The sequence below is a fragment of the Anneissia japonica genome, unplaced genomic scaffold (assembly GCF_011630105.1).
Source record: "Anneissia japonica isolate Jap-2015-1 unplaced genomic scaffold, ASM1163010v1 scaffold3019_len273136_cov204, whole genome shotgun sequence".
Lineage (NCBI taxonomy): Eukaryota > Metazoa > Echinodermata > Crinoidea > Comatulida > Comatulidae > Anneissia > Anneissia japonica.
In genome coordinates, this window is record NW_022756235.1 from 100,449 (window position 1) to 115,419 (window position 14,971).

The window sequence follows — 14,971 nt, forward strand, 5'->3', positions numbered from 1 at the left end:
GTTTTATCTATATTAACTATACAAAATCACATTGTATGTTATAGCTCATTGTTTTGTAATTTGCATTGATACTGCTGTAATATTAATTGGCTTTAATACTGCAGACAGTGTGTAAAATATTGATGATGAAAATGGAAAAAAAAAGGAAAACGTTGTCGCCTGAGTATTACAAAAAAATGTCTGCTGCCCTCTATTGTTTAATTACATTGGAAATAAAATCTTTGCAACGGAACAATAAATTAAACTTTATTACACTTCCGACTAATGATGATGACGATGACGATGATGATTATGATGGATATATGGTGATGATACTGATGATGATGGTTATGTTAATGATAAGTGATGATATATAAAACAGTAATTGCAATTATCATTTTTAGAGGAAACATATTTTCTTTGGTTTAGTTGATCCGTCTTCCAAAATACAAAATAGAAAAGTAAACTTAGGCGCCTATTTATAAAAAAAAAATTGCAAATCTAAAACAAAAAAAATTAAAACCAAAAACTGAAGAAAAGTTTTAGTTACTTAGCGGTTGTAAGCAGTGAGTTTACTTTGACAGGTACTCCGTTTCAGGGGTGGCGCCAAGATTTGCCCGACGGGGTGGGGGGACCACGAAAAGGGGGAACGGCTCCCAGAAGAGAGCATTAGTGGGCGTGGTCGGAATATGGGGTTTCATGTACTTATGAGGTTTCATGTAGGCCTACTTAATTAAGCGATTTTAGAGTTTATTAATATGTAAAAAAAAACAAAAAACACAACAGTGTCTTTTTTTGGCAGGGCGGGGAGAGAGCTCTCCCCGATGCCCCTATTGGTGCCATCTCTGCTCCGTTGAAACTTTTCTTCTTAGCCGCCGCGTGCAACATTAGTGCGACCCCTCACTAACTGATATGGGCCCTGCTGGTAGGCCTATATTTTGAAGTGACTTTATTTTTTTTATTTATCTTGTTTTTTATTTCCTCTTCTTCTTTGATCTTGGATGTCTTTTCTCTGTATGTTGAATTTGTATTTGCTTTTGGATATGAATAAAAAAAAAAATAATATAATGGCGATAATGGCAATATATTTTATAGTATTTAGCACCAACTAATTACAGTTTGACCCGATTAAAAGAATTTGATGATTGGGTTAGTGCGTTACGATTAATATGTGTCTATCAACATTAAAAACCTGTACCAGCAATGAATCAGTTTACGACTGAAGAGTCACCGAACGTCCACCGCATTCAAGCGCATATCGCACATTGATGATTGACAATAGCAACCAACGGAAACACTTACTTCAACCATGTTCAAGGTAAGTTCCATCGAAAAATAAATTGTCCGAAATGAATAATTTCAAATGTTTACGATGAAGCCCGCAAATGTATTGTTAGTGGCGGATCCAGAAATTAGGAGGGAAAGGGATGGACTTTAACAGATAGGGGTTAATACGTCCACCTCAGCCCGGCCCTATGGTTGGGGATGAGGTATAAACAATATGATATGATTATGACACTTCTAGATGGCTAGAAATGGCACTCTCAGACTTAAATTTTAGTATCATTTTTTTTTTCCTTTCAATTTTTCAAATAATTTTGATAAATTTAGGGGTACAGGCCGACAGGGTCCCAGTTAAATCCGCCACTGATTATATGTTTACAGCAACAGTTGGTTAAAAAAAAACAAAAAAAAACAACTTTGTAACGTTAGAGGGCGGTAGATTACATAGAACTAAATTTTGTGAGATCGTGGAGCAGTGTGTCTCATCATTAGAAAGTTGACACGACAGTAAAAGTCAATTGTAAAATTAATCAGACTCGGAGCTACTATTGTTGCTTATCTTCCCTGAGGATTAGTGTGTATATTTACCTAAAATTATTTGTGCTGCAGTGAAAAATATTGGAAATATATCGTTTTTTATTCTGGATTTCATTCTTGTTTGTCTATACAACCAAATTTAGGAATCAATACCTTACTTACAGTACATTTAACAAAACCCTATCGAACTTGGCGAAAAATGGATACATTTTTGTGGAAGATATGTCTTGTATTGGCTGTGTGTTCATTGACAGCAAGTGGATGCAATCCTTCGCAGAAAATTCAGATACATCCCCAGTCACAGTATTGCGACAGTCAGTTCGGTAAGACTTTTTTTTAACATTTTTATTTAAAAAATAATGTTTAATCGTCGTTAAAAGTTCATTAAATGTATTTGAATTATTTTGTATTGGTTTGTTGAGTTGAGCTTGAACTGTTTTTTCCCCGTTATAATTGGTCTATGGAATCTTTCACTTCCTATGTCGATGTGTTTTCATATTGTAGTGTTGTTGATGATGGGTGGGTGTGTGTACAGGTGTGCAAAAATGGACCAACAGCGGTAAGATAAGGGGGTGGGAGTCGCCTAACTAGAACCCCTGACTGGGTTGTCAAGGAGAAGAGTTGACTGCATCGGAGCTTTGGGAGATTTAAGTTTTATTACAGAAAATAACAAATTGTTTCTTCAGTACATTTTCTATTGTGGACCTTTTTCGATTTGAGTGGGGGTACGTTCAAACATAAGCGCTATATTTATGATCCCTGATCACATGTAAATCCCCATACGGAACCTATAGAAAAAAAAACGCAAAAGCATATAGCTCACAGATAATTGTCGGAATTGGGCGATTTTCTTAGCCTCACATTTCCCGGTGGTTTGGTATTCTGTGGCACATACGGATGACACAAAAACACTATCCATGTTTGCAAATACCACTTAAAACCTATAGCTCAAATGATTATATTTCTGAAAATAATTAATTCGTTAAACAATAGTATTTATGATAGTTATTTTCATGATCTAAGGTCCCGGCACTGTAATCAGCAGGAAAATGATTTATTTAAAAATAGCCCAATGTTGGCGAAAACGTAAAAGCGTATAGGCCCTACAATTTTATAGTTCACAGTTTTTTGTCAAAATTCGACGAATTTTTACCATGCATTTTCGGATAATTTGTGTTCTGTGGTACTTACAGATCCGAAAAGTGCTAACTTGTTCTGGCTTAATTCACAACTTTGAAATGTTTTGTAAAAATTGTTAAAGTTTAAATAGAGAAATTATTTTTGTTGTCTAAATACTAAATCTTATTCTTTGTTGGGTGGGCGAAGGGAGAAATGCAAGCCGCGCGAAAGTATCAATATCTGCGGCTGCAGGGATAATCAAAAACTCATTATGCCCCCAGAGTGCAACAGAGTAACATTTTATTGTTGTGTGCCGCCAATGAAGATGCATTCTAGTGACAAGCCCTAGTACAAATATTTGTGGTCCCACTACGCTGTAAATTGATCCAGTCCGGTGGATTTTACTGTAGTCTTACATACAATTTAACACGATGCATTCCTACGTCACAAAATACCAGACACGGGTAACTATTTTCTAGTTACATCCATAATATCCGCAAATATAATAATTCTTTTTAAATCCTACTTCTTCCTTATATAATTTTCCATACGGTGAAATAATACCAAATAGATTAATATCAAATGAGTAGGCGTGTTGTATCAAGCCGTACCGTACCTCGGTGTTTAGGCCCTGGCCCTATTATTAATAAATTGATAACTGTATGTGTGAAGTTGTTAACAAACTCCCAATGTAATATTGGATGACTTACTGTATATATCTTTTAGCTTTGCCCAAATTGAAATTCCGGAATAAATAAATAGTTTTTGTTTTTTTTTTGTAATGGGCGCATAAATATCTCACTCATTATAGTAATAAAGTTTTAAAACCTACTTTCTTCTGCTTTTGGTGGTCCTGACACTCCATACTAAGGAGCCAATTGCAAAGCTACCGTAATCTTCCAAATAATACCATTTTATAAGTTTTTAAATGTTAATCAAAATCTTATTTTCCCCCGTAAATTGCGTTCATTCATACTAACATATTTAGTATCTTCATAACAGTAGTAAATTCACGGGTTACGGACAATCCGCATATAAGACGAACATGATTTTAAAAATCTAAAATATGTATGCCGTGCGTATAAGACTACCCCTGTTTTTCGATTGTGTTAGCTATTTTAAGCCTCGTCTTATACGAGAGTATACGGTAGCTATAATAAATGAAAAGGTATAATCAAGGCAGCAATACGGATGTGACAGTTACTGATAATCGAAGCAGCACAAATTAATAAGCACTACAGTATACACATCATGAGTGACAAAATGTGAGGGTCTAGCAATACAAAAATATGATATTTCTGGAATGTGCTTTCCACCACCTGTCGTAGAGTTGAAGCATGCTTTATAAATATTCGCGACGATTTAATCCCATTTACCACTGAGCCCTTAACTTCGATTTCAACGGCTAAGTATTTTAATGAAAGTCCAGTGAAAATTAATGGTCCACAAGATGATCTTGATGATTAGCTTTAAAATTAACAATAAAAAAAGAAAAAAAAAAACTTGATTGTTATACGAACGTACAAATAATACGGTAACGTGCCTTTAATTCTTCATTATAACGAAATGTCTGTATAAGTGTTCCAAAGCTGATATCATTAATTTGATATGCAATAATGTTTTATTTGAATTTGATGAATTTGATGTACAGTTTTTTTATCGCCTCCAACTGATACCGTAGCACTATATGAGGTCATGAGCTGCATTTCAAAATATATTTTTAAGAGGCATTAACAATAATATAGCCTATGTTTTTACCGTACTGTATTCTCGCATATAAGACGATAAAAAAAAAAACAGGGGGTCGTCTTAACGCGCAACAAATATATCCTTATGTGAGGATCGTCCGTATATGCAAATTTACTATATTTTGATGAATACGGTATTTAGAGCCCATAAAATGATATTATTTGGAAGAGTTGCCCTATATTTGGCTCCATTTTTAGCCAGCTCAGTACCGAAATCATAAATAGTTTTGTTTGTCTGAATCTCAGGGAGTAATTTACTTAATTGTCTATTGTTATCCATCTTTTATGCTATAGTTTTGAAGTGAATTAATTTTAACACTTCATTATACTTTTACCATCTATATCCATAAATATGATTATATTCTCAGTTTTATTCTCATAGACCAATTATTTGACCCTGATTTACTTTTTTTCTCTCTCTCTTAAATGTCCCAATGTAACTTAAGGGGCTTTCCTGCTGCAAGCTTCTGAGCTTTTAAGGCTTTCCCCCCTTGTATCAAAAGATTGTTTACTTTAATTGTGAAAATGGAAATAAATGTTCATTGAATTAAATGAAGAGTAGCAAAAGGATTTCCGACAGTGAAACAGTCTTATACGCTCGACATACTGTACAAAAAACCATCCAAAAATCTTCTCAAACTCGGGGCCGTGTCGGAATATTATTTAGACTAATTCTCATCCAGTAAATCTTCACTTTCAGGAAAGAGGTGGGTGTGATACTCTGTAAATCAAGTCTCATTGAAGCTACTTTTCATCTTGAAATGTTTTTGAATAAACGATGAAAAAATGAGCTTAGGAACTGGTTGTTCTTTTAAGAGAAAACATTATCTATGCCTCTATAATAATAACACGTTTGATAACATGTGACAGTAAAACCACATAATAAAGGATTAATAAATAGGATTTCTAATTAACATACAAGGTTTCTAATTTATGGGTTTTATTATAAAAATTCGTTCAAATATTTATGTTGCTAATTCATTATTGTGTAACAAATGGCTAGTCCTAAACCAGCAATTACTGTACACATTTAATAAAAACACCGAGGCTTAAATTGCTTAAAGCAAAATAAAGAACAAATTGAGGCTGAGGTAAAATGTCAAATGAGGTTCCATTTCAAACAAAAAGAAAAAAAGAGACTAAAAAATCGTATTCGTATATTATGTGCAATAGGTGTGACTAAATAATACCCTCAATAGTACAGTATTACTGGTGTAGGCCTACAACAATATCTTTGATAAGTGTGTGATAATAACAAAATAAGAACAATTTGAGCCTGAAATCAACAAAAAATAAGAATACTGAGCCTGGAGATATTTTACTGGTTCTTATATAAAAAAGTGTAATATTAGAGGAGACCACAGACTGTTTGTTACTGAGACGTTCGGTAATTAAGTTATTACGGCATCGGTGCTTGTCGAGTCCAGTGCAGCGTATTAGTTCAGTCACGCTGTTTTGCCGGTTCACATTGCGAAATAAGTTCTCTGGGACGGCAGTAAGCATGTGGTGTATGAATCCAATGTCAACATCCCGCGGAAAACCGAATCGCTTAAATCGCAAAGTACAAATAGAGTTTATGGTGCGCCAAAAGGGTCATTTTTATTGAGATTTTAAAATTCTATTCGATATGAAAATATTAGCGACAATATATTTCAAAAGCGTTGTTATTGGCGTCTTTGACCCAAGAATGCAAAGCCTGTTTAATCTCCTACGTTGATCCGGTCACATTCAGCAATAATAAATACATGGTCGACTAATCTTTCGCCCCTATACACATTTGGCGATCGACTTGCACGTCAGAATATTGCCGATAGCATTTGGTAATTAGTCGTCACAGTTTATGAATGAACAGCTCAATGGTCGGAGCACTTTCCCAACATATTCACTAGCTGATCATAGGCTATGCTCAGTGGCCGAAAATCACCAAATATACGTCGACGAAATATCTGAATTGAAAATAAGGGCCATGTAATAGGCCTGTTAGCTTCATAAACATTGTATCATAGCGAAGACGTGTCTATGCTATCAAGTTCACGTTTCCATATCTTGATTATTTCTTATCTGCTTTGATTGATCTAAATTAGTATTTGGCGTACCATGGTCTGTCCACCGTCACTCAACCCTGGTGGTCTTGAGTGGGTTGCCAATTTAATTCACCATGACGTGACGTGTGTCATTCAGAGGAAGGGTTGTAACTAGCTTCATTTGCACCCCTCTGAGTCTGCTAGACCTAGCATGCCAAGTCTTTAACGTTAAACATTATTTCTTTTGAGCTTATGTTATTTCACCTAGTACTTCACCCAGTACCTATCGTGGGTGGTTTGTAGGCTAAGATTATCGAATGAAACTTGAGTTGGTGTAAATCAATGTAATGTTGCCGCCGCTCTGTCACCTTTGCAGCGCAGCAATGGTCTGTTATGGTATCTTGACTTCTCTGTATGCTTAATTGTATAAATCTTACAAACTAATCGTAAACAAAAGTTTTATTGAAGAAATGCCTGGTAACATAGTAGTATTCACGGCTTCTTTTTAAGCCTATTCGTTACCTGACTTTGACATAATTTGGCCTATTGTCATCTTTTTTTATGATAATGCAATAATTAATAGTTCTAGTGTATTATTATTATTAGTAGTATTATTATCATGTATTTTGATATTGAAATGAACAAACGACATACTAAATATCGAAAACAACAGAAAATGCCTAATCCTAGAACGTAAAGACATCCCGTTACAAATCCCATAATCATCGTACACAAAACATCTTTGACAGTTACTCCCCGGCTGCCGAATAGATCTTTGATTCTTCATAATAGTTGTTAAATAGGCTTACGTCTGCATTTTGGCTCATAACACAATCTAAATTTACTCTATTATCCATTCAACGAATTTCCTATCTTAGATTTTTTAATAATGATTTTTTGTGGCCCATGGTCATTCGTTAAGTGTCCTATTTCCTCTCCCCATTCCCAGGCTTACGCATCAAATATGTTTCAGGTCGGGGAATATCTATAAGCCATCATGACTTGACTTAAATTCCTTATCAAATGGATCACTAAGTAGGCTAGAGTAAAATTTGACGAGTCATTTACCATGAATGACTTATCCATCATAATTTAGGCCTACTATATATTCATGTCTTCTATTCAATGACTGTCTAGTCAAATCCGGTCATGTCTAATAGGACCTATATGATGGTGATTAAGCTTATTCACAAGGACTATGTTGCTTATACTTTATAATGTAGGGCCTTGGAATGGTTTTATGTTTACAATGTTTCAATCTGACCATAACCTGTGCCTATCCCCCGACGAGCAGGTCATTTAATTCGTTGGAATGTTATCGTTGTGCGTGAAATAGAATTAATAAACTTAAGCAATGATAGCATTCACCTTTACCATTCCCCGAATCGTAACCCTATTTTATTTACGAGAGCTGTCGACAAATCCAACACTTCAACCATTCAACGGAATCGTTGCCTTTGAAAGTCTATGCCGCTTTTAAGTGCCGACAGTGACAATATTTACCGCCTTAAAAAATATATTCATCGTTTGCCCCATTTTTTAGCTAAGCCAGGCAGGCCTATAGATATGTTGAACGTTACCATGACTGGATACAACAATGTGAAAAAGCATAAGACTATTTACTAACAGTGATAATAATAATAATATAGTAATAATAAAACTATTAATAATAATAATAATAATAATAATAATAATAATAATAATAATAGTTATGATATATTTGTATTAACTTGTTATTAATCAATACAGGCCACCCACACTAAAAACCCTCTAACTCTGATGTTTACTATTGAAGTCCCTAATTCCTCTGGGAAAGAAGGAGAGACGATGGCGTTATAGAGACCCGTGGTGGCCTCAGTCTACTACCGTATACGTTCAATGTAACAGTTGGCAATATCTGAATGAAGGGGGTGACTTACATCAGCCCATATCGAACAGAACTTCTTGCACAACCGTTCGTGGTAGACTGAGTCTACCACTGGCAGCTCCCACCCAACCATCCTCCATGCCCTCCTCACCAGTCTATCTATCCTATCCCTATCAAGTTTATTTACATTCCCACCCCAAAGCCAATAAGCAATACCCCCAAACAGAACCAATTACTGATAAATAAAACATATGCAGAATTTGACTACTGACGGTAGTTTACATAAACAATACATACGTGAATTGAGTTTCTTTATGATACGATCAATATTTCCCCCCATGACAGACAGTTATCAAAAACAACCCCAGATACTTGTAGCTAGAAACCCTCTCCACCCTTGAAAACTTGATTACTATTTCCCTAGCATCAACTCTTGCCTCGAGACAATTTGTTTGATCAGTCGTTCTGTAATCGGCAGTATATAGTGAAAAGAGGGGAGCTAACACTATCAGGGGCGGATCTAGACGCCCGAAAATAACATTTGAGGCGTTGTAGGCTATCATTTTTTTTCTTTTTCTTTCTTTTTTTCTTTTCTTTTTTCTTTTTTTAGCTCCCAAAAGGGGGGGGGGCCGGGCCGCCCCCCCCTCCCTAAATCCGCCCCTGACTATACCCTGTGGTGCACCAGTATTAGTAAAAATAAAATTTTAAATAACTCCTGACCTTACTCTAACAAACTGACTGCTGTTTACCAGAAAATTAAATACAAAAACAATAAATGAACACGGAAGATCCGTATCAATCAATTTCTTCATCGAAATGTTGTTGGTGTGTTGAACGCGGTGCTGAAGTTATAGTAAATCTTATAGAATGACCAAATTTTGCAACGCCTTCAAGATGGGCATATATTTTTTCAAGTTTGAGTATGATACTTGATAGCATCTTCCGTGTTTCTAGAACTTCTATAGGCAAATTGTAATGGATCAAGGTATCGAGATACAAATGGTTTTATCTTACTAAGGACAATAATTTAACACAGCCCGACGCGATTAATTGTCGCGTCGGGTCTGTGTGAGTAAACGCAGACGCGATGGTGTGCGTCGGGGACAGTCGCGTCGTAGAATATTAAACATGTTTAATATTTCTCACGACGGCTTAAGACTGTCCCCGACGATAAATCGGGTCGGGCTGCGTCGGCCGACGCTGTCTGAGTTGGCCTTAATATGACGTGTACGTACGTAGGCATTACCTTTCACGCCATACAGCTAGTTTTCGACACACGATGGGTTGCTATTTGCCCCTGCCAACAGACAGTAAACACGTCACGTCTGTCTTGTCTGTTTTAGATATCCTGTACGAGAGTATCTGTTCACACTGTCGGAGTGTTCTGCACCGAACAACTAGTATTCTTGGGTCGTATATCGCTTGGGAATTGATAAAAGAGAGTGTTCGAATTTTACAGTCCTTTGTGTAATGGTTTTGAGTTATTTATTGGTGCAAATGAATTTGTCCTTTCCCCTATCGTTAACAGGTTTGCATCCGCAACGTAACTCTAGATTCCCAAAGAAAGATATCATTTAGGCAGGTAAATCAATAATAATGCTTTATATTCCTACAATTTTCCATACAAGTGATTGATTCAATTGATTGATTGATTCTTTGTATCAAGAGATACAAAGTTTATTTATATATTATAATTATTAGGCCTAATCCTATTATTTTATTATTATTATTATTATTATTATTATTATTATTATTATTATTATTATTATTATTATTATTATTATTATTATTATTATTATTCTTATTATTATTATTATTATTATTATTATTATTATTATTATCAATATTATTATTATTATTATTTAATATTAATATTATTATTATTATTATTATTATTATTATTATTATTATCAATAATAATAATAATGGTAGACTTATTACATACCGAATATTGTTAAGCCCTCTATGCGGTTTACATTATCATTACCCCGGTCATTGGATTACCCCTATGGAACACAAACTCAAGCTCCCTGGAGGACTATTCCATAACGATGCAGCCAGCAGCTACATCAGCGCATTTTGGTATTTAAAACCTCAGGTAACATACTCCTGGGTGGAGAGAAGCAATGCTGATTATTACTCCTTATATAATACAAATGTGTAATTGTGTTACCCGTAACAGTGCCCTTAATTTGATGAAGGGATCTCTATGACGAATACACACGATATAATACGACTTTGATTTGCTGTAGGCCTATTTAATATGGTTATGATTATGACGACTTTTATATAAAACTGACATTAACAAATGACAAGTTAAAAATAAAGTAGAGTAGACGTATAGTGGGTATGGGATGGTGTTATAGTATTGGTAAACGATCATGATTCATGAGAACGACGCTATAAGTTGCGTTGGGTGTTGTGACAATATCGACGTTGGTTTAGATTAATCATATAAAATCTCCCTAGTTAAATCATGTACGATGTGATAGCAATTGCGTTTTATTGATCAAATACACACGGTTTTGCCATTTTGGTTCTGAATCAAGCGACTGAATTAAAGGCAAGTGTCAAGAGTCCCCCGATTCTTGTCATCAAGGTGCACACCTTGCCAAGGTAATCACTTTCTTGAGTTCTCACGTTATTCCCCAGATTATAAGTTTCAACTTTCGTTCGGCTTTCACAGTACGCCCAGAGGTACGTTCTTGCCGACACTGCTCAACATAATGTCAAACGCGTTTAACGCGTCGAACAACACCCCAGAGACTTCGTAGACGTTTGTAATTGTTTTTATAATCGAGTAGCTCAAGGCAGTTGTACTATTTGGACAAACAACACACGGATAAACAACTGATATTACTTTCCAAACATTGTTCATTAATTTATTTCAATCATGTAATTATGATGACCGTAAAGTTAGCAATAGCAGGCCTATTTATTATTGTTGTTTTTGTATTATTATTATTATTATTATTATTATCATACATAAATTAATATTAATATCATTGTCATCATCATCATCAATCAATTACTGTTATCACCATTATTATCATCATCATCTTAATCATCATCATGATAATCATCATCATCATCATCATCATCATCATCATCATCATCATCATCGTTGTCATCATCAGGGACTATTACTATATTGTATTATATTTGTTTTCCTTGTCTTTCGTTTCTAGTAATACGAGCAAAAATACTGAAAACTACAGCGCTGTATGACTACATCCTTAGGCACTGCATTGAAATGGACACGCCCACTACAGCAGACGACATGTGGTCAAAATTAGATGAATCTGGAAACTCCTTTTTAGATTCTCGAGCAAAATCATGTCCGTTAAGCAAAAAATATATCCGAAAGTTCCTTGATAATCTACAAGAACTTGGTATTAACATAGAGGAAACAATTGATGAGCAGGAAACGATTGAAGAAGATCCCTTACTGAGCTCCATAGTGACCACGGAGGAAGAAGATGAGGATGGAAACGTAAGAAAAGAGAGTGGGGCTAAACTGCTAGATCGTATTTTTTCTAAATTTGACAAATATGGCAAAAGTGGTCCCTCGGTTCACTTGGCACGCATCATATATATCTACAAAGGAAATGACTTGCTCTCGACTTCCAAACTTGTTGAAATATTCTCTACTGACTATGTTTTCGACGAAAATAGTATCTACGTCTTATCGGGTAAGTATATCTTATCCTAGACGGGGATTATTGTCGTTTTCGTCGTCATTTTATTCGTTTATTTTATTCCTTCCAACATAAATAGTACAAGCAACACACAAACATAGGCAAAGACAAGAGACTGAGGAAGGACAGAAGTTGTTCGAAAACTACTATCACCGGAAATGGTGTGCCCGTCAAATTCCAACTTCCAAAATACTATAAGTCAAGTATAAAAGTAGTTATATAAACACAGTGATTAACGTACAGTGATTTTGATATTAATTATTTGTTTATATTCTATAATCGTGGAGGTAGTAGCCTACGACTGAAATTAAGCTCTCGATCCTTCTAAACAATACATCATACAAGGAGGTATAAAAATACCTCCTTGCATCATAGGCCCGATAATACATCATGGCTTTATTTCCCAGTTTACCGAATGCCAAATTGCCGACTCAATCCGCCGAACCCAGTTCGCTGAACACAATGATCCTGAATCCTTCTGCCGAATGCCAATCATTCCTGACTGTCCTGGAATCGGAAATCTGACATTCAGCCGAGTTTCGACACTAGAAACCCGAAATCTGGCATTCGGCAAATTGGGATTCGGCAAATCGGGGAGGAGTGTACCCCTTGCCACACTTGCCTACCTTGATCCGTCCAACAGTATGGTGCTAGGCCTACAAACTACGGTACCACTTTACTACTTTTATGTAGTAATTTAAAAACAACACAAAACTTTTGCAAAACTGACACATGTAATTATGTATAATTTAACCATAACAATGTATATATTATTAATCCCGTTGTGTAAAGGTCACATCGACAGCGATAGCGTTCCAGATTCCAAGTATGGCAACCTAATTCGATCTAAGATGTTTGAAGGTCGCCTCAACGTTCTTAATGAACATTGGGTGGTAAAATATCCAGAGATGACCCGGCAACAATTCAGAGGATTAAAAGGAATTTACGAAAGTAATTGTAATTGTAAGGTAAGTCTGCTGCACATCCATCGAAAGATGGTATATCGATTGATTTAGCAATTCAGCTACCAATTAATGCTCTGACACAATGGGGAGTTGTGTGAGACCACACCGCCTCAGCCCCACCATGCTGGGGGCTGAGGTGCGAACATTTGAGGAAATAGTAGTCTCTAGATGACCGGAAATGACACTCTTACATAGTAAAATTCATCATCATCACATATCACATCACCCTTATAGTCAAAATGAAGCGTCAACAAATTTCTCATGATCTTTTATTCGGGATTTTCGGCAATATAATAATAGAGATCTAATTAATCTATGTGATGCACCATAGGAAATAAAACTTAATTGTCTGATATATTTACTTTACTTTACCTACTTCATGTACCGACAACCAATCTTATCTTTACACCAAGCTTTTTTCCATAATTCTTAAATTATAATATTAAAGGCACGCACACTCAAGTCGTGTAGGTAATTCAGGTATTTGTGGGCAGAGATACTGGTATCTTGTGATAAAAAAAAGATGTATTCTTGCTGTACAGGGCTCTTTCGTTAAAACATGGGTCATTTATGCAGTTCATTTCAACAATTTTCAAGGTTATTTTTGACTTATGAAATCACATTTCCGCCGAAAAGTGGGGGACAAACCCCCGAAAATACGTGGGGGACAAACCCCCGAAAATACGTGGGGGGGGGGGGGATGTCCTCCATCCCCATGATCTGCGCCCATGCAACCAATCATTAATTCAATCGTAATTAAGCGCGATTGATCAATCGACCAAATCTATCCATCTATACATCCATCCGGCGATGGTCTGCGTCGGACAGTCGCGTCGTAGAATATTAAACATGTTTAATTTCTCACGACGCTTAAGAGTGTTCTCCGACGCATGAATCGCGTCGGGCTCTGTCGTACGACGCTGTCTGAGTTGGCCTTACAGAAAGTTTATGCACAAAATAAGTGCCAATTCATGAAATTTATTTAATTCAATAATTCATTCAATTCATATAACATTAACGAATTATATCGTTAAATGTATGTACCGCACGGTACCAGGTCTCAAAACTTGTGAAATGTCGTATGCTCTCCAAAAAGTTACCCACTTACTCCTTGGCTAATCATGCCAGGGTGGTCTTACCGGATAATAACTGAGAAATGGAATTAATTCAATATTGTCACCACCTGCAAATCAATTTGATTTGATCATCTCAATTAAATGTGTACAATATGATAACTGAGAGAACGAGTAAATACGGATTATGATCGAAGGCAAGCACAATTTCTTGGAATGTTCCATCCCATACCGTACTTTATGAAGGATCGTTCATAGGCTTATTAAATACGATAACCAGCTGTGTAAAAAGTGTATTCCACTTTCGTTTCACTCATCTATCTATTTCTGCTTCAATTTAGGTTTACGAATGTGAAAGCAGCAAAGAATGCAACCACCGAAAAAACAAGAAGAAAAAGAACAAGAAAAATAAAAAGAACAAGAACAAGAAGTCAATTGAATCTGCTACAAACGCAACTCAAACAGATCATAATATAACCACGCAGTGCCAATGGGTACCATCGCTCAACACATGTGCGTATTATTTCGGATCATGCGTTTATACCGAAGGAGAAGGATGCGCATGGAAAAGGGCACGCGCATACAAGCAGTGTGAACGAATGTTTGAGGGAGTAGAGCCAATGGGATTGGCGTATTATGATCAAGGGCAGTAAGGGACCTACCTCGTCAATTCGCAA

At 35.9% G+C, this 14,971-nt stretch overlaps 1 protein-coding gene across 1 annotated transcript; it reads left to right on the forward strand.

Moving 5' to 3' along the window:
- Positions 1 to 1,735: 1,735 nt before the first annotated feature.
- Positions 1,736 to 14,965, forward strand: LOC117124147. The gene is made up of 4 exons (XM_033270293.1): positions 1,736 to 2,123; positions 11,747 to 12,250; positions 13,049 to 13,224; positions 14,636 to 14,965. Exons 1-4 carry the CDS (start codon positions 2,000 to 2,002, stop codon positions 14,945 to 14,947), a joined length of 1,116 nt encoding a protein of 371 aa, XP_033126184.1. The 5' UTR covers positions 1,736 to 1,999; the 3' UTR covers positions 14,948 to 14,965.
- Positions 14,966 to 14,971: the final 6 nt, after the last annotated feature.